Genomic DNA, 27,158 nt, shown 5'->3' with positions numbered 1-27,158 from the left:
AACACAGCTAGTAGAAAGTGTGCTCAATTTAATCCAGATATTAAAATATGCAGTTCATCATTTGTCATCATGAATAACCAGTTACTGCTATTCAAAGTCCACATTTCTAAATAGTGGAATCACAATTGAATATGCTAAATTTCTTGTCAGTGCTATGGGCAAGGGGTTACTGACGTTGCTCTCACATTCTGATTAATTGTACAACTCCCCATATTTGTACTGAGGAATTAATTGTACCTGAAATTCTTTGGACAAGAACTTAAATTTACGCAACAACAGTAGCTTGTATTTTATATTCCATCTTAAGATATCCCAAGATTCTTCACAAGCGTTTTTATGAAGCAAAATTAGGCACTGAGTCACATAAAGTAGTAATATTGCTGATGGCCAAAAACTTTGTTAAAGTACAAAAACACAAGTTGCTGGTAAAGCTCAGCAGATCAGGGAGCATCTGTGAAGAGAGATCAGAGTTAGCGCTTCGGGTCCAGTGACCCTTCCTCAGAAGTGTTAACTCTGATTTCTCTTCATAGATGCTGCCAGACCTGCTGAGCTTTGTCAGCAGCTTTTGTTTTTGTTTGATTTACAGCATCCGCAGTTCTTTCGGTTTTCACTTTGTAAAACCTACTACTTTGACAGAAAGCCTTCGAGGAAGAAAGATAATGAGCCAGAGGAGATTTAAGAGTCAGATGCCAATACAACTTAAGTCATGGTGGAATAATTAAAATTGGGAATGCTCAAGGATGGAATCATATCAGCAGAGACATCTCAAAGGATTGTTAAACTAGAGGAGGTTACAAACTTAGGAAGGGGTGGGGACATTGGAAGGGTTTGAAAATAAAAATTAGTTTTTCAAAATAGAGGCTTTGCTTGTCTGGGAACTTGAAAACAAACCACAGGTTTGCATGTAAAGGATACAGCTTGCAGAGTTACCTCAACTTTATGGAGGGTAGAATGGAGGAGACCATCCTTTTGTGTATTGAAAAAGTCAAGTGTAGAAGTAATCAAGGCATGAATGAGGGTTTCAGCAGCTGTTGAACTGAGATGGTGAAAGGTTGGCCGTTGTTATGGAGTGAGAAATGGGCAATCCTTCTGAAGGTATTGATATGGGGTCAACAAGCTCGTGTCTTGATCCTAAAGCAAACAGAATTAAAAATCACACAACACCAGATTACAGTCCAACAGGTTTATTTAAAAGTACAAGTAAATGCAAACAGTTATTTTATCAAACAAAAAATCTCTCTCATTATAGTCCAACAGGTTTATTTGGCAATACTAGCTTTCGAAGCACTGCTTTTTCCTCAGATGGTTGAGGGAACCACTTGATGAAGGAGCAATGCTTCGAAAGCTAGTATTTACAAGTAAACCTGTTGGACTATAACTTGGTGTTGTGTGATTTTTAACTTTATCCACCCCAGTCCAACACCAAATCATGTTTATCAAACTAGTTTAATTTCAGACGATTGCCAGGGAAAAGAAATGTTTTAATAACCACCTATTGTATATCCATGAGAGGAAGATAATGTTAACTGCTTCTCATAGATTCGAAGAATTAGATCAATATAGAAGAGCTGCAGTATATCAGGGCAGTGTTCATGATTGGCTGCTTAATGTGGCTTGTTATGATTTAAATAAAGAGACTGGAAACTAGAGACAGGATTCTTGCACCTCAAACGCAGTTAGATTGCTTAAAAGGTTTACAGCTTCCTCATACACTCTGCACTTAGGCTGCATAAGTCTACGACTTAAACTTTCAACAATGTCTGTCAGCTACTTGGAGTGTCCAAAAGATTTGGCTGTTGGCAGCTTGTATCTCAGTTTTCTGGTTGTGGATAATTGTGATCTCTTTATAGGAATAGAGAGTGCACCACCTATTTCCACTGTAGATTTCTCAGTAGTAAGGTTTTGAGATTCTAATCTGATAGTGAGTTTAACTTGTGCCAACTGAGCACACACACAAGTAATGAAAAACCATGCTTCTTTTGTCACTGGCATTGAAAAGTGATCACGTTCTTGCACTGAATCCTGAAGTACGTACAATATTTCTACTATGAAATGTTATTTAACCCAGGATTTGACAGAAGTAGAAGAATAATGATGACGTGTTTTCCGTTCTTAATTATACTTAATCTAAAACTTGTATGTATTTATCTGTCCATGATATAAATCTAAACTCTAGCTAAATGTACTGCTTAACCAAATGTTGAAATGTGGTAAATAGAAAGACATTGGAAATTCTACAAAATACAATTGGAGGCCAACTACTCTTCATTCAAGTGCTCTGTCTGGATTTGTAGATGAAGACCTGAATGAAAAATAAATGTACTGTGCTTAATTATTTCAACCTTTGCAAAAAAAACAGTTCCAAAGCAGAGTAGCAGCACCTGGTCATTGTATCTACACAGTAAAAGTACAGATCAACAGCATTGTGTACTTCATATAGAATCACTCCAACCCCTCCTCGTTTGGCAGTCCCCCAGGGCCGGGGATGGCTTGCTTCCACTCCAGGTGGGGTGAGAGGGGTTTCTGCTGAATAGTCCAAACCTGGAGCCGCAGAAAAAAGAAAATTACAGCATAGGAACAGACCCTTCGCCCCTCCAAGCCTGTGCCCATCTAGATTCTCTATCCAAACCTATCATCAATTTTCTAAGGGTCTGGATCTCTTTGCTCCCTGCCCATTCATGTATCTGTCTAGATACATCTTAAATGATGCTATTTTTGCTGCCTCTATAACCTTCACTGGCAAAGCATTCCAGGCACCCACCACACTGTGTAAAGAATTTACCACGCATATCTCCCCTAAACCTTTCCCCCTCACTTTGAACTTGTGACCCCTTGTAATTGAATCCCCCATTCTGGGAGAAAAAGCTTCTTGCTATCCACCCTATCTATACCTCTCATGATTTTGTAGACCTCAATCTCAGGTCACCTCTCAACCTCAGTCTTTCTAATGAAAATAATCTTAATCTACTCAACCTATCTTCGTAGCTGGCACCCTCCATACCAGGCAACGTCCTAGTGAACCTCCTCTGTATCCTCCAGTGCATCCAGATCTTTTTGGTAATGTGGCAACCAGAACTGTATGCAGTATTCCAAATATGGCCAAACCAAAGTCTTCTACAATTGTAACTCTTGTACTCAATACCCTGTCCGATGAAGGAAAGCATGCTATATGCCTTCTTGCCCAGTCTATCGACCTGTGTTGCCACCTTCAGGGAACAATGGACCTGAATCCCTAGATCTCTTTGTACATCAACTTTCCCTACAACTTTTCCTTTTACTGTATAATTCACTCTTCAATTGGATCTTCCAAAATGCGTCACCTCACATTTGCCTAGATTGAGTTCCATCTGCCATTTCTCTGCCGAACTCTCCAATCTATCTATGTGCTGTTGTATTCTCTGACAGTCCCGTTCACTCTCTACTACTCCACCAATCTTCATGTCATCTGCAAACTTGCTAATCAGACCATTCATATCTAACTCCAGATCATTTATGTATGTCACAAACAACAGTGGTCCCAACACTGATCCCTGTGGAACTCCCTTCCACTACTGCTCTCTGTCTCCTGTTGCACTGCCAGTTCTCTATCCATGTAGCTGGTACACCCTGGACCCCATGCAACTTCACCTTCTCCATCAGCCTAAAATGGGGAACTTTATCAAACGTCTTACTGAAGTCCATGTATATGACATCTACAGCCCTTGCCTCATCAATCAATTTTGTAACTTTCTCAAAGAATTCTGTTCAGTTGGTAAGACATGACCTTCCCTGCATAAAACCATGTTGTCAACACTAATAAGCCTATTTTCTTCCAAATGGGAATAGATCCTATCTCTGTTTCTTCTTCAGCAGCTTCCTTACCACTGACATCAGGCTCACCAGTCTATAATTACCTGGATTTTCCCTGCAACCCTGAAACAAGGGGGCAACACTAGCAATTCTCCAGTTCTCCAGGATCTCACCCGTGTTCAAAGATGCTGCAAACGTATTTATTAAGACCCCAGCTATTTCCTCTCTTGCTTCCTTCAGTAACCTGGAGTAGATACCGTCTGGGCCTGGGGACTTAATGCCTTTTAGAATACCCAACACTTTGTCCCTCCTTATGCTGACTTGACCTGGAGTAATCAAACATACATCCCTGATCTCAACATCTGTCATGTCCCTCTTCTCGGTGAATAGCAATGCAAACTACTCATTAAGAATCTCACTCATTTTCTCTGTCTCCACACATAACTTTCCTCCTTTTCCCTTGAGTGGGCAAACCCTTTCCCTGGTTACCCTTTTGCTCCATATATATGAATAAAAGGCTTTGGGATTTTCCTTAACCCTGTTTGCTAAAGATATCTCATGACCCCTTTTAGCCCTCTTAATTCCTTGTTTCAGATTGAACCTACATTCCCAATATTCTTCCAGACTCTTACCACAGGTGGGACAGATAGTGTTTGATGAGGCAAGTGGGTGGGACCCTCTGGAATCTGCACGCTTTTTCCGCTATTTGTGCTTGGTTACCACTTGCTCCATCAGTAATGCTCGAAGTGGTTGGCACCATCAGATGTTTCTTTTGTTTGTGCATTCTAAGCCATGTGATTCTCATGTGTCGCTGGGATGTTGCATTTGTTTAGGAAGGCTTTCAGGGTGCCCTTGTATCATTTTCACTGCCCTCCTAACATTGTGGAGCTCAGGGTACAGCACTTGTTAGGTAGTTTTGTGTTGTGTGTATGAATGTTGTGGCCTCTGAATCACAGCTTGTCAGTAATTGAATCTGAGGATCTTGGCCTGGACGAAGACAGTAATGTTGGCACATCTATCTTGCCAGTGGATTTGCAGAATTTTGCAAAGGCAGTAATGGTGATAACTCTCCAGGAATTTGAATTGAGACATTAAATGATACTAACCATGCCATCCACCAGCAAATGGATTTAGCAAGTGATCCTCATGAACCAGCTTATTATTATATGCTGTTTTACAGTTCAGGGCTTTTCCTTCTGGTGAATTATTTTTATTATATGGGGAATAATGCATTTTCATAGATCTCCCTTGATTTCCTGAGGGCAGACAATGCTACAGGCTGTTGCCTGGCCAGTATGCTTGTTTTGTGATGATATAGCGTGAGGTAGTGGACTCCAGCATTGTCTCCTTCAAGGGAATTGAGATCAGCCTGGAAGCAATGCTACATGGGTGAATGTCTTCTCCCTAAAACTCTTAACCTAAGGTAAGGAATGCAGGGAGCCAGAATTGTCCAATGGGTGCTTACTATCTAATCTAAGCCAGGAAAAGCCTAATGATTGGCTCAAATGTCCCTAACTTGAAGGAGAGAAATTTCTAACTCTTGATCTCTAACCATTGACCTCTACCAGAATGAAAAGTAGTTCAGGCTCTGATGGAATCAATCCCTTGTGTGATGTGCAGTTCTTCTGAAAGTCAGTAGGTTCAGAAAATGTTTAGAGACATGGGTTTAAAATTTATTGTGTCCAAGTATTGATTTTAAATTTCTCTGTTCAAAATACTGGGATGAACTGCGTATTATAGATGAAGTTTTATATTCCACCATTTTCATATTGAGTAATTTGTGGAAGCAACATAGTGCAAATTATATTCTAAATATTCTGGGTGGGTTACTCTTCGGAGGGTCAGTGTGGACTGGTTGGGCCGAAGGGCCTATTTCCATACTGTAGGGAATCTAGTCTAATCAAAATAGGTCTGTCCAGGCCTCAACTTCTGCAGATTACCAAATGTTTGTGGTGTTACTTTCATTGCAAATTTAAGACTATGAATATGCCTTTCTGAGAAGAGATTTTAAGCTCCCTGACGGTTACTACCTCATGCAGTTTGTGTTACAGAAGTGTTCTAAGTTTCTCCCCTCATTGTTGCAGAAATATTTGGTCTATAACAAGGCTGCTGATACAGTTTCGACCCCCAGATCCCCTGTCGAACCACTTCTTGCAAGATCATTCTCAATTGAATCATGATTACCACTGACAGGTACAGGTATTTTGGTGGTTATCTCCTAGTTTGATCTTCTGTTTAGTTTGGATTAGTTTGATATTTTTATTTGTTAGCTCTGATTCTGAATGCATATAAGCAGATTAAGGATAAATGCTTGTATTATTGCAAACAGTTAATTATTTTCTTTGGGATGTGGTATTTGTTACTTATCCCTAATTGCCCCTGAACTGAGTGATGTACAAGACCATTTCAGAGGTAATTTAAAAGTTGACCACATTGCTCTGCTCTGAATCTGAAACTACAAATATGCCAGACCAAATTTTGCAAATTTTTAAGGACTTCAGTGAACCATGGATCATATGACAATTAATAAAAGTTTAATGGTCATCATTCTAGATTTTACTTAATTGAATTTAAATTCCAATAGCTGTCATAACGGGATTTGAATCCAAGCCCCCAGAGCATTTATATTACTTGTGCAATGATATTATCAGTATACTAAGAGTAGATGGTGGCACAGTATATCACACCATATTACATGTAATTGAATAGGTAGCCACTGGCCTTCTATTTTACACAAGATTTTTATTTACTGTTCGTGTGGGGTGCTTCCATATGATTACACATGCATTCTGTGTGAATATAGTTTTGGCTATGGCTGTTGCATGCAAAACTTGTTTCGTAAATGTCAGATTTGTTCTGAATGAATTGCACAATGCTCTAGCATGCTAAGTTTTCAATGTATTCTTCTGTGCATGTTTGTTTTTCCTTGATTACTGTGTCCTACTGTATGTGGGGCAGTTTTGAAATGGGTATATTAATTAATATTTTAAAATGCTGAAAATCTATGCTGCACATGATCTTAGGTATGAAATTAACACATCCTCCTAACATTGCATTCTTGATTGTTTAGAATGAATTGCATTTTATTTCCAGTCATTCTTAGATGAAAAAAGGTTCAAAAATCCTTCTGCACATGTAACCATGATCTCCTCATGCCATCCTCCTTCACTGTACCATTTACCAGAGGTACTTAACTTTACTTGAGTCCGACCATTCCCTCATCATTTATATGCTTCCATTTTGATGAATGCATATGCTTCCATGTATTGTTGAAACTGATTTATCTACTGATCTCTCTCTGTCTGGCTGGCTAATGGTAGAAAAAGCATTTGCAGAATCAAAGTGCCAAATATTACCACCTCCTATGTCCTTCTAAGTTACTTTATTGATCTTTAAATATGTCTGATTGTACTTTGAGCCATCTGGGAATACCTTCTTTCCTCCATTTGTTTTGTTTGATAATGTAGACAGTGCCATATTTTGAATGGCTGTGAGCATTTTTGCCTGACTCAGAAAAGTATAAGTTCAAGTTGTTTAGAACATAAACACAGAACCTATGTATGTCTATATTGTATCGTTCCATATGTTCCTGTTGGAAATTGAGTGTCTGAGAAGCCAATCATAGGGAGAGATGTTTTCACTATTTCAAATGGAGTTTAAAGACTAATTCCACTTAGTAAAGGAAGGAGTTTCATTAGTACCTTAGCCAACATTTTCATGCATCGAATGCTTTTTGTACAATAAGAAAAAATCAAACAGATAATGAACATGCCAGTTTCAATGACATAATTTTGATAGTCATAATTTTGAGAAGCAAAGTTTCCTTTTTACTGGACATTGTTACTGAAAGGTTAAAAATTCAAGTCTGAAAACTATTTTTTGATTAAATTTCACTTGGATCATTTAAATGGGCTTCACTATATATAATATTGAGGCCACAATTTGATCAGCCAACAGTAGGACCAGTCAAAGACCTAACTGACCTACTACTCTGAATTTGAATGTTGCATTGAAGCTTGAACTAATCAAATCCTTTCACCCTTCGCTCGTATTATGACCCAGGTTCCTAATAGCTGATTACCTTCTGCTTGCACCTTTTCACATGGCTGCTTACTTCAACTTTGATAGTCACTCAGTTGAATGACTCAATGATCAAATGAGGTTAAAATCAACCAGGCGAAAGTGATCAAATGAGTCAATTTAGATCAACACCTTTTTAAAAACAAATTTAAGGGTGTCAGGCGCAATCCCTTTTTAAAGTTGTCATTTTCAAGTTATTCAGAGTAATAAGGGCTGATGCTGAACTGCTGGACCTCAAGATACTATTGGCTTTGAGGATGCAATCATGCATATTCAGAACAGATATGCTCTGAAGAGGTACTGTCTCTGTAATTCAAATTTCTAGAACAACTTAGTAGGAAAGGGAACCGAGCTCATGAAAAATAGGTATGTAAAATGGAGGATGCTGAAGTTTGTGTTCGGCTATGTATATGTTTCTATGTTTTATTACACCTGTCTATTTAAAACCCATTACTAAACACATGGAAAGAAGGTGATCTGGGATCTGCAGTGATAAAGTAGGTGATCTTGTACCGAGTAAATTAGCAAATTTGTTTGACACTTCAAAAGCTGTTGAGATCAAGATTGTTGTGCATCAATTTATAGAAATACCTTGTGCAATTTTCTTTTTGCCTGACTGTATGGGGTGCACACTTCTTTAAATGCAGTCAATACCCGGGTTAATATAGGAGATCCTCTCTGTTTCCTACGTGGAGAGGAATTATAGTAACGTTGAGGTCTTTGGTATTGTGGCATGAGAGAATTCAATAGCTGAATAATTTGTCAAAATCTGTGTCTGCAGAAGTTTCCTTCGAGTGCTCTTTAGTTTTCTCCCAAGTCCAAAGATGTGCAAGTTAGATGGATTGTCCATGCTAAATTGTCCAAAGCGTCAAGGGATCTGTAGGATTGGTGTGTTAGCCATGGGCAGTGCAAGGATGGGGGACGGTTCTGGGTGGGATGCCCTTCAGAGGATTGGTGTGGATTTTTGGGGCCAAATGGTCTGATTCCATATTGTAAGGATTTTATGATGATGATAAAGTGCATAGCTCACGCTGGGGCTATTTTCCCTGGAGCGTCGGAGGCTGAGGCATGACCTTATAGACGTTTATAAAATCATAAGGGGCATGAATGGGGTAAATAGTCAAGGTCTTTTCCTCAGTGTACTGGAGTCCTAAGCTAGAGGGGCTAGCTTTAAGGTTTAGATTAGATTCCCTACAGTATGGAAATAGGCCCTTCAGCCCAACAAGTCCACACTGACTCTCTGAAGAGTAACCCACCCGACCCATTCCCTACCTTATATTTACCCCTGACTAATGCACCTAACACTATGGGCATGACAGCACATCTTTGCATTGTGGGAGGAAACCAGAACACCCAGAGGAACCTCACGCAGACACTGGGAGAATGTACAAACCCCACACAGACGATTGCCCAAGACGGGAATCGAACCCGGGTCCCTGGCGCTGTGAGGCAGCAGTGCTAACCACTGTGCTGTCCCAATGTGAGAGAGGAAGATATAAAAGGGACTTAAGGGGCAATGTTTTCAAGCAGAGGGTGGTGCATGTGTGGAATGGGGGAGGTGGTAGAGTCTGGTACAGTTCCAACATTTAAAAGGCATCTGGATGGGTACATGAATAGGAAGGGTTTAGAGAAATATGAACCAAGTGTTGGCAATGACACTAAATTAATTTAGGATATCTGGCCTGCATGGACGAATTGAACTGAAGGGTCTGCTTCCATGCTGTACGACTCTATGATTTATCTTGTTTCATCAGTTCATTTACATAATCTTCGAATCAAGTGTCTTTTCTGCATCCAGAGAGGAAAAGGCAAGTGTGTTGTTGTTGGTACAGTTATAACGTTAAATAATCATTAGATTCTCTCCCTAATAAGCTGGTTGTGTATAATGTTTTTCCTCCATCTGTATAAATAAACTAATAAGGAACTGAGTTTTGTTATCATCCCAACTGATGGTAATGCTAGAAAAATCTGATTTGAGGGTAAAATCTGGCTTGATCAGACAATAAGTTTTTTTTTTAGGTTTTTACTCTGAAGACGAATGACTGAACAAATTCACAGTAGGCGTCTAATACATTCTTAACAAAGCATGCAAGCATTTATTGCAAATAACACAAACTTTTTATAATTTGTTCATTGGATAGGGGTATCACTGACTGGACCAATGTTTATTGCCCTCCCTAAATGCCCTACTTAAGAGTCAACTGCATTGCTATGGTTCTGGAGTATCGCATAGAACAGACCAGATAAGAACAGCAGATTTTTTTTATCCCCCCTAAATGACATTAGTGAATAAGGTGAGTTTTTACAGAAATTAACAGGGCTAGCTTTTAATTCTAAATTGTTATTGAATTAAAATTTCATCATCTGTCACTGTGGAATTCGAGCTATGTCCCCAGAACAGAAAGATTCAACCTATTATCCCAGCTACTTGTCTTGATTGTGCTCACATTGGTTAGATGGCTTAGTGAGTCTTTTCCTTGAAGGTAAAAGGTACAAACTTACAGGTCAATGCAAACTTTTATTGGCTTTTGGTCTAATTTTAACAAACGTCCCAAACCAGGCATAAATATGCCTGTTCTCATCAGCGATGTCATCTGGCCTGGATTTTATTAGCAATCTTTTTCCTTCAAAATTTATTATTAGACTAGAGAGTACATAGCTTGTGTAATTTAAATGGGAAAATGTTTAGTGGTAAGGAAGTTTCCTAGAAAGTCATCAAATGTAGCGTTTCTTAAATTAGCAAAGTTACTTGTTTTTACAGTTAGCCTTAACAGCTATCAGTCTAGGCTTATTTGGTATTATTCTTGTCTGCTGAATCACAAAGTTCCAGATTCAAGTCCCACTGTTGGGCTTGAGCATCACAATCAAGGCTGTAACTGTGGTATAAGGGAGTTGGAGGTGTTATTTTCTGGATGAGACTTTGAATTGAGGTCCAATCTGTTTCCTCACCAATGCTCTTACCAAGTCTGGCCTACGTGTGACTCCACACCCACAGCAATGTGGTTCAATCTTAAGTGCCTTCTGGGCAATTAGGAATGAGCAACAAATACTGGCCTAGCCAATGGCACCCACATCCCATAAATGAATTTTTAAAAAGTGGATGTTCAAATATCCCATGGCGCATTTTTTGAGGAACATATATTGGCGAAGCCATCAGGATAAGTTCCCCTGTCTTCTGCAAAGAGTGTCTAAGAAACCAGTCTCTCAGAAACATATTTTCTGGTCATTATCACATCACTGTTTGTGGGAATTTGCTGTGTTAAAATTAGTTGGTGAGTTTCCTGTATTACACCAGTGATAACATTTCAAAAGTACTTAATAGACTGTAAAGCTTTTTGAGATATCCCATGACTATTATAAAATTATAAAAATGCAAATTTCTATTTTTGTCCTTTGAACGTTAAATACTTGGTTTTGTAATTTTGCAACCCTGCTATCTGTCTTTCATTAATCTTCAAAGCTTTTTGCATATTGCTGCATAAACTTTTTTTAAAGGGAATGCTACCATTTAAATTTGGTCACAAGTGCAAATTAGCTGGCAGAAGTCTTGAATCAACTTCTCTTCTGAATTTTGAAATAATTTGAAGAAACACACTATCTATTTCACTGAGATGTTTCTGTTCTCAATTCCACTTTCCATGCTACATTGGTTGAAGTTCCTAGTAGAGGTCAGATACTGAGCAGTGGCCACATTTTAATAGAATGGTGACAATTATCAAAACACATTATTTTGTGTTGAGGAAAGAGAGGAAACACAATTTAAGTCTTGCTATGGACCTTTAGGTATTAAAGCAGAAGTTAAGAGTTGCTGAAACAATAAAACTTGGGTCAAGGATTAGACCATTCGATCCTTATGAATCTTCTCTGCCATTCATGAATCTGATTGTGGTCTCAACACCACAATATTTCTGCAGGAGTTCCTCAGGATAGTGTCCTTGGCCTAACCATCTTCAGCTGCTTCATCAATGACTTTCCCTCCATCATAGGTTCAGAAATAGAGAAGTTCTCTGATGACTCTGCAATGTTCAGCACAGTTCACAACTCCTCAGATATACTGAAGTAGTCCATGTCCAAATACTGTAAGACCTGGACAATATTCAGGCTTAGGCTGAATAATGCCACACAATAGATAGTGAAGATAATGTTTGGTATGCTTTCCTTTATTGGTCAGAGCATTGAGTATAGGAGTTGGGAGATCATGTTGAGGTCACTAGTTGGGCCACTTTTGGAATATTGCGTGCAATTCTGGTCTCCTTCCTATCGGAACGATGGTGTGAAACTTGAAAGGGTTCAGAAAAGATTTACAGGGATGTTGCCAGGGTTGGAGGATTTGAGCTATAGGGAGAGGCTGAATAGGCTAGCGCTGTTTCCCCTGAAATGTCGGAGGCTGAGGGGTGACCTCATAGAGATTTATTATATCATGAGGGGCATGGATAGGATAAACACACAGTCTTTTCCCAGGGGTGGGGGAGTCGAGAGCTAAAGGGCATAGGTTTAGGGTGAGAGGAGAAAGATATAAAAGGGACCGAAGGGGCAACTTTTTCACGCAGAGGGTAGTACGTGTATGGATTGAGCTGCCAGAGGAAGTGGTGGAAGCTGGTACATTTACAGCATTTAAAATGCATCTGGATGGGTATATGAATAGGAAGAGTTTGGAGGGATATGGGTTAAGTGCTGGAAAATTGGACTAGATTAGGTTGGAATATCCATTCGGCATGGACGAGTTAGACTGAAGGGTCTGTTTCTGTGCTGTATGTCTGAGTCTGAGGCAGTGACCATCAAGGTAGTTGCAGGATGGATGTTCTTGATGTTCAGGGAGCCCAGAGCCTGGGGTAACAGAGTAAGGGGTAGGCCTCTTGGGACAGAGATGAGGAGAAATTTCTTTACCCAGAAAATGGTAACCTTGTGGAATTCTTTACCACGGAAAGCAGTTGAGGCAAAAACATTGAATGTTTTCGAGAAGAATGAAGTTCCAGGGGTTAAAGGAATCAATGGATGTGAGGAGAAAATGGGAAAGGGGTACTGAGTTGGATGGTCAGTCATGATCATATTGACTGGCAGAGTAAGCTCAAGGAGTCAGATCGTGTTCTGCTGCTCCTATTTTCTATATTTATAACCCCTTGACATGCAATGGCAATGCCTTCACTGAATTCCCCACCGTCGACATCTTGAGGGTTACCATTGATCAGAAACTGAACTGGACAAGACACAGTTAAAAATCACACTTCACCAGGTTATAGTCCAACAGGTTTAATTGGAAGCACTAGCTTCCGCAGCACTGCTTCTTCATCAGGTGTTTCATCAACCTGATGAAGGAGCAGCGCTCTGAAAGCTCGTGCTTCCAATTAAGCCTGTTGAACTATAACCTGGTGTTGTGTGATTTTTAACTTTGTACCCCAGTCCAACACCGACATCTCCAAATCATGGACAAGACACGTGTCCCATGGCAACGAGGGTAGGTCAGAGGCTAGGAATCCTGCAATGACTACCTTGCCTCCTGAGTCCTCAAACCTGCCCTTCACCTCCCAGTCACAAGTTTGGAGTGTGATGGAATGCTCCTGACTTACCTGGATGATTGAGCTCCAACAGCACTGAAGAAGCTCAGCACCATTCAGAACAAAGCATCCTCACTTGATCAATTCTTTCTCACCATCTTCAGCATTCACTGTCACTGATGTTGAGTAGCAGCAGTGTGCACCACCAACAAGATGCACTTTATAGACAGCACCTTCCAAACCAATGACCATTAAATGCCAGAAGACCAAGAGCAGCAGTAATGTTGAGACCATCACCATCTACAAGTGATCCTCCAAGCCACTCACTAGCCAGACCTGAAAATAAATCCATGTTCTTTCAGTGTTGCTGGATCAAAATCCTGGAACACCTTCCCTCAGAGCCTTGAGTCTATCTATAGCCCAGTGATTGCAGCTGTTCAAGAAGACAGCTCACGACCACCATCTCCAGGACAATTAAGGGTAAGTAATAAATGTGACCCAATCAGCAATACCCAGATACCATGAGTGATTTTTTTTAAAATTTCTTAGCATTAAAGCCCTGCAGGAATTTGTGTTTCAATAAAATTAATTCTCATTCTCCCTTAACAGCATACTGGATTTACCTGATTAACATTCTTCAGAAGATAAGCCATTCATCCCAGGAATAAGTTGATTGAACTACTGTACTAAAATAATTGTACATATTTTTTCAAGCAAGGAAACCAGGACTGTACAAAATTCACTAGCTGTGGTCTCAGCAATGCCCAAACAGCTGAAGCTAAGCTTCCCAACCTTTATATTCTACTCCCCTTGCAATAAACATTCACATTCCATTTGACTTCCAAGTCACTTGCTCTACCTACTTAATAGCCTTTCGTGATTATGCATCAGGGCCCCCAGATCACTGTGTATCCCCCAGATATGCAATCTCTTTTCATTGAAATAGCATGTTGCTTTTTTATTCTTTCAGCAAAACATTCACATTTCCCATACTTGTATCCATCTGCCAATGTTTCAACCTATCTCCCAAAATCTTCATTCCAGAGAAATTTCACTCCTACCTCAAGTCTATGTTCTCACTTAAATGACTCCTCTCAGTGTTTTTTTTCCTGATTTGCAGAGACAGTTTTCCAGTTCTTTTCCAAGACCACTGGCTTAAACTTTCACAATCTGACCGAAACTTTATCACTTCAAACAATGTGAAGATTTCTATTCAATTTTTCCTTGTTTCAAAGCTTCACAAACTAAAGGTTAACTAACTCATTTTTGGGTGCAAGTACATAGTTCCTTGAAAGTGGAGTCACAGGTAAACAGAGTGGTGAAGAAGGCATTTGGAATACTTGCCTTTATTGGTAAGTGCATTGAGTATAGGAGCTGTGACGTCATGTTGCAGCTGGACTGGACATTGGTGAAGCTACTTTCAGAATACTGTGTTCATTTCTAGTCTCCCTGCTATAGGAAAGATGTTGTACAACTTGAAAGGATTCAGAAAAGATTTACAAGGAATTGGAGGGTTTGAGCTATAGGGACGGGCTGAATAGGTTGTGGCTCTTTTTCCTGAAGCTTCGGTGGCTGAGGGGTGACCTTGTAGAGGTTTACAAAATCATGGGGGGCATGGAGAGCGTAAATAACCAATGTCTATTTCCCAGGGTAGGGGAGTCAAATTTGGAGAGCATAGGCATAGGATTAGAGGGGAAAGATTCAAAAGGGACCTGAGGGGCAACTTTTCCACGCAGAGCGTGGTGCATTATGGAACGAGCTGCCAGTGGTGGTAGTGAAGGTGGGTCCAATTACAACATTTAAAAGGTGGGGGGGGGAGCGTCTAGGTGGGTACATGAATAGGAAGGGTTTAAAGGAATATGTCAAATGGGACTAGATTAATTTAGGATAACTGGTCAGCATGGATGAGTTGGACCAAAGAGTCTGTTTCCATTCTGTATAAGTCTATGACTATGGTTCCTGATTCCCTTGAACTAAAACTTAATTCTACTAGGTATCACTTCCTCCTTTCGGAACTGAAGTCTGAGTTCTTCTGTACCAGAACCTTCAACGTTCCGATCTGAAAAAACTAAACAACGGTTTTTTTAGTCTATTGTCGGCTTGGCAGTTTAAACATCCTTTAAGGTTACTGGAGTTCTTCCAGTCACTTAACTGCAGTCACTTGCTTTCTTGGAATTGTTGCATTTAGGTTAGTGTCCCAAATAACTTGTTGAGCTGCTTTTAAAGATTACTTTCATAGAACTGAGCTTATTCTCCATCTAAAAAGAAAACATAAAGAAACTAAAATTTCGTACACTGGGCTACTGCAATATAATTATGAGGTCAAATTTATTTTATTCTGATGCATGTTATGTTATTAAGTGCAGCAAAAGTACTGCAACATTGAAATAAGATTAAAATTTGATATGCAAACATTGTTTTATGGAAACACTAACCTGTTGAGAACATTGGTTCAGACCTCTGAGGTTAGAGATATTTCAGATGCATATTCCTACCTTCTCCTTGTAATCCTAATGTGTTGTGTATGTTAACTTGTAATGAATAGAGTTTAGTCATTTAACATACACTAGAAATTTCTGGAGCCAGTTTTGCTTTAGATGATATTCTGTCTAATGGAAGTATTCCTCCATTCCACCAAACGTTGATTTTTTTTTTAAACAAGGGCTACTATAAAAGTTTGCATTCTTTGTATAAGCTGGGAATGCAAATTTTACAGCCGGTAGCATGGTTCCCTTGGATGAGTGGAACTGGCATCGGCCTAGTTTGAAATTGCACTATTTATGTTGGAATTGTTCCGTGTCTGTGCCCTCGATTAACTTTGTAACACCAAGCTAAGAGTAGCTCCTTCTACATCAGCGTTACAATTGTCATTTTGTTAAGTGTCAGCGATTTCTGTCCATCCAACATTATCTTCTGTATTTTTTTCTTTAAAGAAGTACTAATTTCCCTGCTCTCTTAATTGTTTATCCTGTAATATGTGATTAGGCTAGTGCACTCGTTAGTGCTTGCATTCAGTCTACAGCACAGAAAGAGGCCAACTAATAAATACTCCACTCAAACTTCCTTCCATCCCTGCTCATCCTACCCTCCTCTCACTTGTGCGTATCTAGTGCCACCTCAAATTCATCTTCAGAATGAAACTCAGCTGCTTTACGTGGAAGAGAGTTCCATAAGCTAACCACTCTTTGGATAAGGAAGTTGTCCCTACAAATGGAAAGATTTTTGCTACATCTACCTTATCTTAAACTTTTCGATCAGATCATTGCTCAGCCTTCTCTTCGCTACAGAAAACTGTAGTCCGTGACTAGGAGCCTTTAAACTATAATAATACTTGTCACAGTGAATCCTTGTACTGCTCCTTTCCAGAGTCCTGTTTAGTACTTGAATAAACTGAGGTAACTCTGGGGTTCAAGTGGAGAAACTCTATCTGCCGCTATACTTTTGTTCGGGAGCACTAATACATAATATTGCCATGCTGAGCATAGTGTAGTTTCCTAATAACTTTTTGCTTTTTATTGTCCTAGTATTGAGCTTTTTGAAAATTCAAAAATTGAACTAAGGAAAATAGCTTTGTTTTTAAATTAGATTCCAATTGTTCAGCTTATTCAGGAAATATAAAATCTAATCAGAAGTACTATGCATGTCACAAATGGATTATAATAAGAGATAACAGTCATTGCAAATGGTAGGCATCCTGTTTAGAATTGACTGTTTATACTCTAATTTAAAACATTAAGATACATGTTTTAGATTTCAGATGATGTCTCAAAGTAGCTTATTAGGGATCTAGAAATGCCTTTCCCCTCAATGTGATAGCATGTGCAAAGATTAAAGGTAAAGCCTTCTGTCAGTTTGACTTGTCATTGGTAATATTCACAAAAGATCATTGTGTGTTGTGCATGATTATGTATATGGAATAAATTTTAACTTGCACTAAAATAGTATGTAACTATTTTAATTTGTGTGTATTTTTTCCAGAGTTTAAAATTTGCAGAGCCAGAGTTGCTGACAGTGAGATATATTAAAGATGGTCCTTTCAGCAGAAATCCTAAGTCTGAAGTGAATTGATCAACCTGTGAAGAAATAAGTGTGGTTGGACTGGTGAATACACAGTAAACCGCCCTTTATATCCTGTGCCTGTGCTATTATTGGCCCTGAACTTGTTTGGACTTGGCATTAAGAAATCCATTCAGGGTTATCTGAAAACAAATTTGACTTTGGTGTGCAGAGTTTCTGGATCAGAAACTGCAGAGTGATCTGTGTTCTGAGAATGCAATTCTTTTAATGTAGTAGGTAAACTGAGTTGCCTTGTCCGGTGGCTTTGTCATATTATTCAACAAAACTTCAAAAATAATCTTGTAAAATGCTTTACCCTTATTCACTCATCAATGTATTTAAGTTTGAGTTGTCATTGTTACAATATATATTTTTTAACCACACTTTAGTAATCAGGAATTAGAAAACCATTTGTCAATAGGTATTGCAAGTTGCTGTGTTAGTGTGATAATGTCAGTTGTGTAACTGAATGCTATTAACCTATTGATTAGACAAAAATGTTTGGTTTAGAGAGATACACAAAGCAACAGTTTCTGTTGGTTTTATATTTTTAATTCTATCCTAGTGCAATTTGGAATGGCCCATTGTCTACGTTGGTAGTCAGTATAACAATCTATGTCTTTTGAATGTTAATCCAGTGATCAATTGATGCTAGTGAATGAAGACAACTGTTTTGTTCCTTGCCTCCAGATGAACTATTTACAGATTATTGTACTTTAAACCATATAATGCAAGTTGGTGAAGTAGCACTTACCATAGGAATTCTAAACATCGGTAGCATTTTTGAAGCATGAATATAAACCAGCATTGTTCAAGTTTTTAAAAAGATCTTACCAGGGAATAGATTATCTTTATAATTCAGGATTAAATATATCAGAATGTATTAGTATAGTTAGTAAGATAATGCACAGTCCCAATCTTGAAATGTGATGAATACAAATACTGACATTTTATATATGTACATATAAAAATGAAGTTTCTGTATGAGCTTTAAAAAAAAGGAATAAACAAATATGCTCTTGAAATACTCTATTTATAACTTGTGCATGTATGGACACAATAGGGCCAACGCCCTCCTAATGCTATTTGAGTGATTTTGGCTGTAATATGAAATCCTGACTAGTATAGAGAGCAAAGAAGCTGAGATTGAATGAGAAGTTAAAAAGCCAGTCAGTTTGGAAGCCACAGGGAGCATATACTAGATAAGAAAGAAGTGTGTTTATCAAGGTTAATGGCAGATACAAGGAACCAGGTAAATAATGCAGGTGAGCTGAGGGCACATGGGAGTGTGATATCATAGCTATGACTGATACTTGATCAGAAGATGAGCAGGATTAGCAGCTTAACATTCCCAGTTATTGCGTATTCAGATGATAAATTGGAGTGAATAGAAGGGGAGGGGGTCATGGTATTGATCAAGGAATCTATTAAAACAGTGAGGAGGCATGATATTTTAGAAGGATTATCAAATGAGGTAAAATGGATAGAAATAGAAAACATAAAAGGGCAAACATGCTGTTGGTTGTGTATCATAGACCCCAAACAGTCAGAGACAGAGAGAGAATGAAAATGTAATTAAAACTCAGAGAAATATAATAATAATCCAGTAGGAATGGGAGGATTTTAACTACCCACATATCAATTGGGACAATTTGTGTGCAACATAGGAAATGAACAAAATTCTTAAATTGTGTGCAGGAGAACCTTTTTAGCCAGTACGTAGAAAGCCGAACAAGGGAGAGTTGCAGTTTTGGACATAATGTTTGGAAATGAGACCAAGGACATATCAGTAGATGAGCATTTTGGACAGTTAGATTTAGGATTGTTACAGAAGAGGTTAAGGATGGCATGGAAGTGAAAGCTCTAAACTGAGTAAAATTAACATTTCCCAAGGTAAAATTTGGCCCCAATGAGCTAGGACCAACTACTTGCAAATAAACTCTCTTAGATCAATGGGAGGCATTAAAGGAGTAAATATTGTCACGCAGAGCAGATTAGGTCTCATAAAGACAAAGAATGGGGCTAGGAACACAGGAACAGAAGGAGGCCATTCAGCCTATTGAGTTTATTCCACCATTCAATAGTGGCTGATCTGTGGCCAACTACATATAGCTACCTTTGGCCCATTAAGCCTTAAGAGCTTTTCTTTAAAAAAAGTTATCTGTCTCAGTTTAAAATTAACAGCTGATCTAGCATCAACTGCCATTTGTGGGAGAATTTCAAATGTCTACCATCCATGCACTGGAAAATAGCATTAATGTAGTCAGATCTTTGACATAGACATGTCTGTCTATGTGTGTGTGCGCGCGCATACACATGGCTGAGTTTTTATACTGATTTTTTTTTGTCAGAAGGAGAATAAGGAGAGTTGCTGTGTGATATTGGGAAATAAAAATATCAGAATGATACTTGGATGGAATGGAATTTACTCTGTATCCTGTCACAAATTAAAACTATGTTTTAACGTAATGTTGAAATAACACACATTAAACCACACGGACTGTTTGCTTCAAAATTGTGCAATGTTCATGTTGCATATTAGGTTTAAAAAGCAGAGGTTGAAATGCCATTTGCCATGAATCCATTTGAGTATACTTGGATCAGGTAAACCTGCACACATCTGGTTGTCTGGTTTATGTTTATCGATTCTCCTCCACACAAAAATAAGTAAATGCTCTGACAGCATTCAGCTAATTCTGATAGTTGTAGATTTGATTCTGCAAAATCGAGTATTGGTCTTCACAAGGGGAAAGACAGTATAAATATTACCAAACAAGCAAAATCATAAATGGGCCTTACTTTACGCCCAGAGACACTATCACTCGAAATGCAGAAATTACAGCATAGAAAGAGGCAATTCAATGCACTGAGCCAGAGGTTTATCTTCAATCAAAGTTACCTCTTTTGGTCATCTTCTGCCCTTTGAGTATATTTCTTTTAATTTTTCCTTTCAAATTGTCATCAATTTATTGTAAATCATTGTCTGTGCCTCTATAGTGTGCTTGTTAATCTGTTAGAAACAACAATTTCCCCCATGAAAACTTGTTGCCCCTTTATCATTTCTGTTCTAGCGAAATGCCCACAATTTTGAGTTTTTAAATTGTCTCAACTTTTCCAAACCGATCTTTGTTGCTCTAGAATCTAAATTCTGGTGACATGATTGTGAACTACTTTTTCCATGTTTGCAACGTCATGTCATTGCATGCGGGTTGCAAAGCTTTGGTTAACTAAAGGAGTATACTATTAGATATCTACTTGTAAAATGAGAAAGACTCCAATTCCTAGGTCTAGTGCCAGAAGTCAGGGTGGAACAAAGTGCATTTATCGAATGATATCTCCTTACCTACTGTGGCTCTGCTCCACCCCAACCCCACATCACTTACTGTGTGGCTGCAGCAATGTTTGTCTCTTCATTCTTTCATGGAATGTGAGTGTTGTTGGTAAGACCAGCATTAAAAAAAAATACATTTCCATTTATGCTGCTCATGCTCATCTGTATTCTCTATCTCAAAAGTTTCCTTGTTACATTTTATCATTTTGTGTTAATGTAATCAAATGGCGAAAGAATGAAAATCGCGAAACAAACCTAGCACTTCATTCTTGATACTGCAATTGAGCAAACTGGGGTTTCTGGACAGCTTCGCTGGGGATGCTGGGGTAGTCCTGACCTAACATGGTCCCGATGTGGGAGCTTGGGAGTTTCCAGAATAAGGAGGAGAAAGTGAGGTCTGCAGATGCTGGAGATCAGAGCTGGAAATGTGTTGCTGGAAAAGCACAGCAGGTCAGGCAGCATCCAGGGAACAGGAGAATCGACGTTTCGGGCATAAGCCCTTCTTCAGGAATGAGGAAAGTTTGTCCAGCAGGCTAAGATAAAAGGTAGGGAGGAGGGACTTGGGGGAGGGGCGTCGGAAATGTGATAGGTGGAAAGAGGTCAAGGTGAGGGTGATAGGTCAGACTGGGGTGGGGGCGGAGAGGTCGGGAAGAAGATTGCAGGTTAGGAAGGCGGTGCTGAATTCGATGGATTTGACTGAGACAGGGTGTGGGGAGGGGAAATGAGGAAACTGGTGAAATCCGAGTTCATCCCTTGTGGTTGGAGGGTTCCTAGGCGGAAGATGAGGCGTTCTTCCTCCAACCATCGTTTTGTTGTGGTCTGACGATGGAGGAGTCCAATGACCTGCATATCCTTGGTGGAGTGGGAGGGGGAATTGAAATGTTGAGCCACAGGGTGGTTGGTTTGGTTGGTCCGGGTGTCCCAGAGGTGTTCTCTGAATCACTCCGCAAGTAGCCGGCCTGTCCCCCCAATATAGAGGAGGCCACATCGGGTGCAGAGGATGCAATAGATGATGTGTGTGGAGGTGCAGGTGAATCTGTGGCGGATATGGAAGTTTCCTTTGGGGCCTTGGAGGGAGGTGAGGGGGGAGGTGTGGGCGCAAGTCTTGCACCTCCTGCGGTTGCAGGGGAAGGTGCCGGGAGTGGAGGTTGGGTTGGTGGGGGGTGTGGATCTGACGAGGGAGTCATGGAGGGAGTGGTCTTTACGGAATGCTGATAGGGGAGGGGAGGGAAATATATCCTTGGTGGTGGGGTCCGTTTGGAGGTGGCGGAAATGACGGCGGATGATGCGCTGTATATGGAGATTGGTGGGGTGGTAGGTGAGGACCAGTGGGGTTCTGTCCTGGTGGCGGTTGGAGGGGCGGGGCTCAAGGGCGGAGGAGCGGGAAGTGGAAGTGATGCGGTGGAGAGCATCGTCGACCACGTCGGGGGGGAGATTGCGGTCCTTGAAGAAGGAAGCCATCTGGGTTGTGCGTTTTGGAACTGGTCCTCCCGGGAGCAGATGCGGCGGAGTCGAAGGAATTGGGAGAATGGGATGGCGTTTTTACAGGGGGCAGGATGGGAGGAGGTGTAGTCCAGGTAGCTGTGGGAGTCGGTCGGTTTGTAGTAGATGTCCGTGTTGATTCCGTCGCCTGAGATAGAAATAGAAAGGTCGAGGAAGGGGAGGGAGGAATCTGAGACTGTCCAGGTGAATTTGAGGTCGGAGTGGAAGGTGTTGGTGAAGTGGATGAACTGTTCAACCTCCTCGTGGGAGCACGAGGCGGCGCCGATACAGTCATCGATGTAGCGGAGGAAAAGGTGGGGCGTGGGGCCAGTGTAGTTGCGGAAGATGGATTGTTCCAAATATCATACAAAGAGGCAGGCATAGCTGGGGCCCATGCGGGTGCCCATGGCTACTCCTTTCGTTTGGAGGAAGTGGGAGGATTGGAAAGAGTTTCCAGAATAAACCTTGCAGCATTTGCACCCTTTTTTAAAAATAATTATTAAAATTATTTAACAGCCTGATAATCGAAAGTTGGAATGCTGAGGGGGGAAAAACGAGAGGACTCTACACTTGTAAGACAACAAACCAAAGATCAGCCAAAATGGAACCCTTCACAAAATAGACCATTTTGTTTTATTCACTCATAGGATGTGGGTGTTGCTGGCAAGGTCAGTATTTATGACCAAGCCAGCAGTTAAGGTTCAACCACATTGCTGTGGGTGTGGACTCATATGTAGGCCAGATAAAGATGGACAATTCCTTCCCTAAAAGGAATTTTACTACATTTTACTGCAATAGACACTAGTCTGATGGTCACCATTAGACTATTTTTTTTTAATATTTCCAGTTAGTACTGAACTCACATCTCACAACCTGCACTGATGGGATTTAAAACCATGTACCAAGATCACGAACCTGGGGTTAAATATAACTAGTCCACGAACATTACCACTGCACCACCGCCTCTCCCTGTTGTTTTGGGAAACACATTTATTAAAGATTTTTAAGAATTAGAAACCTGACTTTAAAGAAAATTAATTCACAGCTACTTTGGAACAACTGTAGGTACATGGCACTCAGGTGAATGTTTTGACATTGGGTTAAACTGACATTAGGAGAAAGTGAGAGTGTGCAGATCAGAGATGAGAGTGTGGTGCTAGAAAAGCACAGCAGGTCAGGCAACATCTGAGGAGCAGGAAAATCCTCCGCTACATTGGGGAGACAGGAAGCCAACTTGTGGATTGTTTCAAAGAACATCTCTGGGACACCCCCACCAACCAACACCGCTGCCCCGTCACTGAACGCTTCAACTTTGTGGTTGTTATGGGGGACTTTAACTTTCCTGGTATTGATTGGGAAAGCTATAGCTCAAGTTCGTTAGATGGGTCAGTGTTTGTTCAATGTGTGCAGGAGAGTTTCCTGACACAATATGTAGACAGGCCAACAAGAGGTGAGGCCATACTGGATTTGGTTCTGGGTAACGAACCAGGCCAGGTGTTAGAATTAGAGGTAGGTGAGCACTTTGGGGATAGTGACCATAATTCGGTGATTTTTACTCGTGATGGAGAGGGATAAGTGTGTACTACAGGGCAAGAGTTATAGCTGGGGTCAGGGAAATTATGATGCGGTGAGGCATGACTTAGGATGTGTGGCTTGGAAAAGTAGACTCCAAGGCAAGAGTGTAAATGATATGTGGAGCTTGTTCAAGGAGCAACTATTGAGTGTCCTTGATAATTATGTACCTGTCAGGCAGGGAGGAAAGGGTCGTGCGAGGGAGCCGTGGTTTAATAAGGAATTGGAATCCCTTGTTAAATGGAAGAGGGCGGCCTATCTCAAGATGAGACGTGAAGGTTCAATTGGGGCGATTGAGAGTTATAGGGTAGCCAGGAAGAATCTGAAGAGAGAGCTAAGAGCAGCAAGGAGGGGACATGAAAGGTCTTTAGTCAGTAGGATTAGGGAAAACCCTTAGGCTTTCTATAGGTATGTTAGGAATAAAAGAATGACTAGGGTAGGAATAGGTCCAGTCAAGGATAGTAGTGGGAAGTTGCGTGTGGAGGCGGAAGAGATTGGGGAGACACTGAATGAATACTTTTCTTCAGTATTTACTCAGGAACAGGGCATTGTCGTCGATGCGAATACTGAGTCACAAATAAGTAGAATGGATGGCTTTGAGGTATGTAGAGAAGAGGTGTTGGAAATCCTGGAAAAGGTGAAAATAGATAAGTCCCCTGGGCCTGATGGCATTTATCCTAGGATTCTCTGGGAAGCAAGGGAGGAGATTGCAGAGCCATTGGCCTTGATTTTTATGTCCTCTTTGTCTACAGGAGTAGTGCCAGAAGACTGGAGGATAGCAAATGTGGTTCCCTTGTTCAAGAAGGGGAGTAGGGATAACCCTAGTAACTATAGGCCGGTGAGTCTCACTTCTGTTGTGGGCAAAGTCTTAGAGAGAATTGTAAGGGATAGGATTTATGCACATCTGGATAGGAATAATGTGATCAAGGATAGTCAGCATGGTTTTGTGAAGGGCAGGTCGTGCCTCACAAACCTTATTGAATTCTTTGAGAAGGTGACTAAGGAGGTGGACGAGGGGAAAGCAGTAGATGTGGTGTATATGGATTTTAGTAAGGCGTTTGATAAGGTTCCCCATGGTAGGCTACTGCAGAAAATACGGAGATATGGCATTGAGGGTGAGTTGGAGGTTTGGATTAGGAATTGGCTGGATGGAAGAAGACAGAGGGTAGTAGTTGATGGCAAAGTTTCTTCATGGAGTGCCGTCACTAGCGGTGTTCCGCAAGGATCTGTTTTGGGACCATTGCTGTTTGTCATTTTTATAAATGACCTGGAAGAGGGGTTAGAAGGTTGGGTGAGCAAGTTTGCGGATGATACGAAAGTCGGAGGAGTTGTTGACAGTGAGGAAGGATGCGGCAGGTTACAGCAGGATATAGAGAAGCTGCAGAGCTGGGCAGAAAGGTGGCAAATGGAATTCAATGTAGCTAAGTGTGAGGTGATTCACTTTGGGAAGAATAACAAAAAGATGGGGTACTGGGCTAATGGTCGGATACTTGGTAGTGTGGATGAGCAGAGGGATCTTGGTGTCCATGTACACAAATCTTTGAAAATTGCCACCCAGGTAAATAGTGCGGTGAGGAAGGCATATGGCGTACTGGCTTTTATTGGTAGAGGAATTGAGTTCCGGAGTCCTGAGGTCATGATGCAGTTGTATAAGACTCTGGTGCGGCCGCATCTGGAATATTGTGTGCAGTTTTGGTCGCCATACTATAGGAAGGATGTGGAGGCACTGGAACGGGTGCAGAGGAGGTTTACCAGGATGTTGCCTGGTATGGAAGGAAGATCGTATGAGGAAAGACTGAGACACTTGGGGCTGTTTTCATTAGAGAAAAGAAGGTTTAGGGGTGACTTGATTGAGGTGTACAAGATGATTAGGGGGTTAGATAGGGTTGACAGTGTGAACCTTTTCCCGCGTATGGAGTCGGGTATTACAAGGGGGCATAGCTTTAAATTAAGGGGGGTAGATATAGGACTGAAGTTAGGGGTAGGTTCTTCACTCAGCGAGTTGTAAGTTCATGGAATGCCCTGCCAGTAGCAGTGGTGGACTCTCCCTCTTTATGGGCATTTAAGCGGGCATTGGATAGGTATATGGAGGATAGTGGGTTAGTATAGGTTAGGTGGGCTTGGATCGGCGCAACATCGAGGGCCAAAGGGCCTGTACTGCGCTGTATTCTTCTATGTTCTATGTTCTATGTAACTCCCCTTCCCACTTTGCCAAGGGCATGCAGGTCCTGGGCCACCTTCATCACCATCCAATGCCTGGAAGAAGGATGCCTCATATTCCACCTTGGGACCCTCCAACCACACAGGATTAATGTGGATTTCACCAGTTTCTTCATTTTGCCTCCCCCACCTTATCTCAGTCACAAGCCTACAACTTGGCACCGCCCTCTTTATCTGTCCATCCTCTTTCCCATCTATCCGCTTCACCCTCTTCTCCAACCTATCACCTCCCCTGCCTTCACCTACCTATTGTATTACCAGCTACCTTCCCCAGCCCCACCCCAACCCACAAGCCTCATCCCTGATGAAGAGCTTATGCCCGAAGCGTCGATTCTCCTGCTCCTCAGGTACTGCCTGACCTGTTGTGCTTTTCCAGCATCACACTCTCTACTCTTACACTGACATTATGTGGGTTAGTTTGTTTTAAAGAGGAAGAATGCCTATGGGTATTTTGACTGTAGCTAGTGTCTCGGTCCTGTTTTTCAAGGTGGACCACATCCAGTCAGAGTTGTGAAACTTGTTTAATTGCAGTGACTTGTCAAAAATAGTTCAGCCAAGGCATCAAAAAGGAGAAAGACCTGTGTGGCATGGAGCTTTTAAATGAAACCACATGACAAAGTGAAAGCTGTGAGATCACAAAGTTACTACTTTTCTTGAGATGAAAAGTGTACAGTGCATTATATTTCTGGATTTCCAAATAAGGGCAGGCGATTGTGGATCAGTCCTGTGAAGCTTTTCTTTACAAGGATGGAAAGTATGTGTCAGTGATTGATATGTATCACTTTGAAGAAAGTCTGAGACTGCAGGGGAGTGCCTGGGAGAACCTGTTAAGTGTGAATGGATAAATTTGATATATTGAAGGATTTATGCCAAGCAGATTAGATGTATAAAGAAAATTAGTTCAGTTTTGCTTTCAAAAGGTTCCAGAGTTCAGTTCAGAAGTTTCTTTTAGCAGGGGAAGCAATTTCAGTTCAGGGGAGTCCACCACCTCAGCAGAACTGGTTTTAGTCTGTGGAGTTTCCAAGCCCAGGAGAGTTTGGATAGAAATCTTCAAGTTGTTGGAACTGAGAAAGTTTAGATCATAGGAGTTGTGAAGATTACGTACAGTAAATTTTGTGGATTGTAGTGGTTCA

At 40.7% G+C, this 27,158-nt stretch overlaps 1 protein-coding gene across 4 annotated transcripts in view; it reads left to right on the top strand.

Moving 5' to 3' along the window:
* The window catches only part of LOC122557439 (phospholipid-transporting ATPase IG-like), a 164,945-nt gene extending 146,500 nt beyond the window's left edge, over positions 1 to 18,445 (top strand). For 2 of the 4 annotated variants that reach the window (XM_043705184.2, XM_043705191.2), the window contains exons 29-30: positions 5,874 to 5,982; positions 17,343 to 18,445. In XM_043705184.2, the coding sequence (XP_043561119.2) occupies positions 5,874 to 5,969 (96 nt within the window). In that variant the 3' untranslated portion in view covers positions 5,970 to 5,982; positions 17,343 to 18,445. Of the gene's footprint in view, positions 1 to 5,873; positions 5,983 to 17,342 lie in introns of those variants that run through there. The other 2 variants (XM_043705187.2, XM_043705186.2) reach the window with 2 other exon arrangements.
* The last annotated feature ends 8,713 nt before the right edge of the window (positions 18,446 to 27,158 follow it).

The sequence above is a fragment of the Chiloscyllium plagiosum genome, unplaced genomic scaffold, assembly GCF_037043375.1.
Source record: "Chiloscyllium plagiosum isolate Xiang-an unplaced genomic scaffold, Cpla_swu_hap1 HiC_scaffold_11, whole genome shotgun sequence".
Classification (NCBI taxonomy): Eukaryota; Metazoa; Chordata; class Chondrichthyes; order Orectolobiformes; family Hemiscylliidae; genus Chiloscyllium; species Chiloscyllium plagiosum.
The sequence above is the reverse complement of the archived record's forward strand: the minus strand, read 5'-3'. Positions and strand labels throughout refer to the sequence as shown.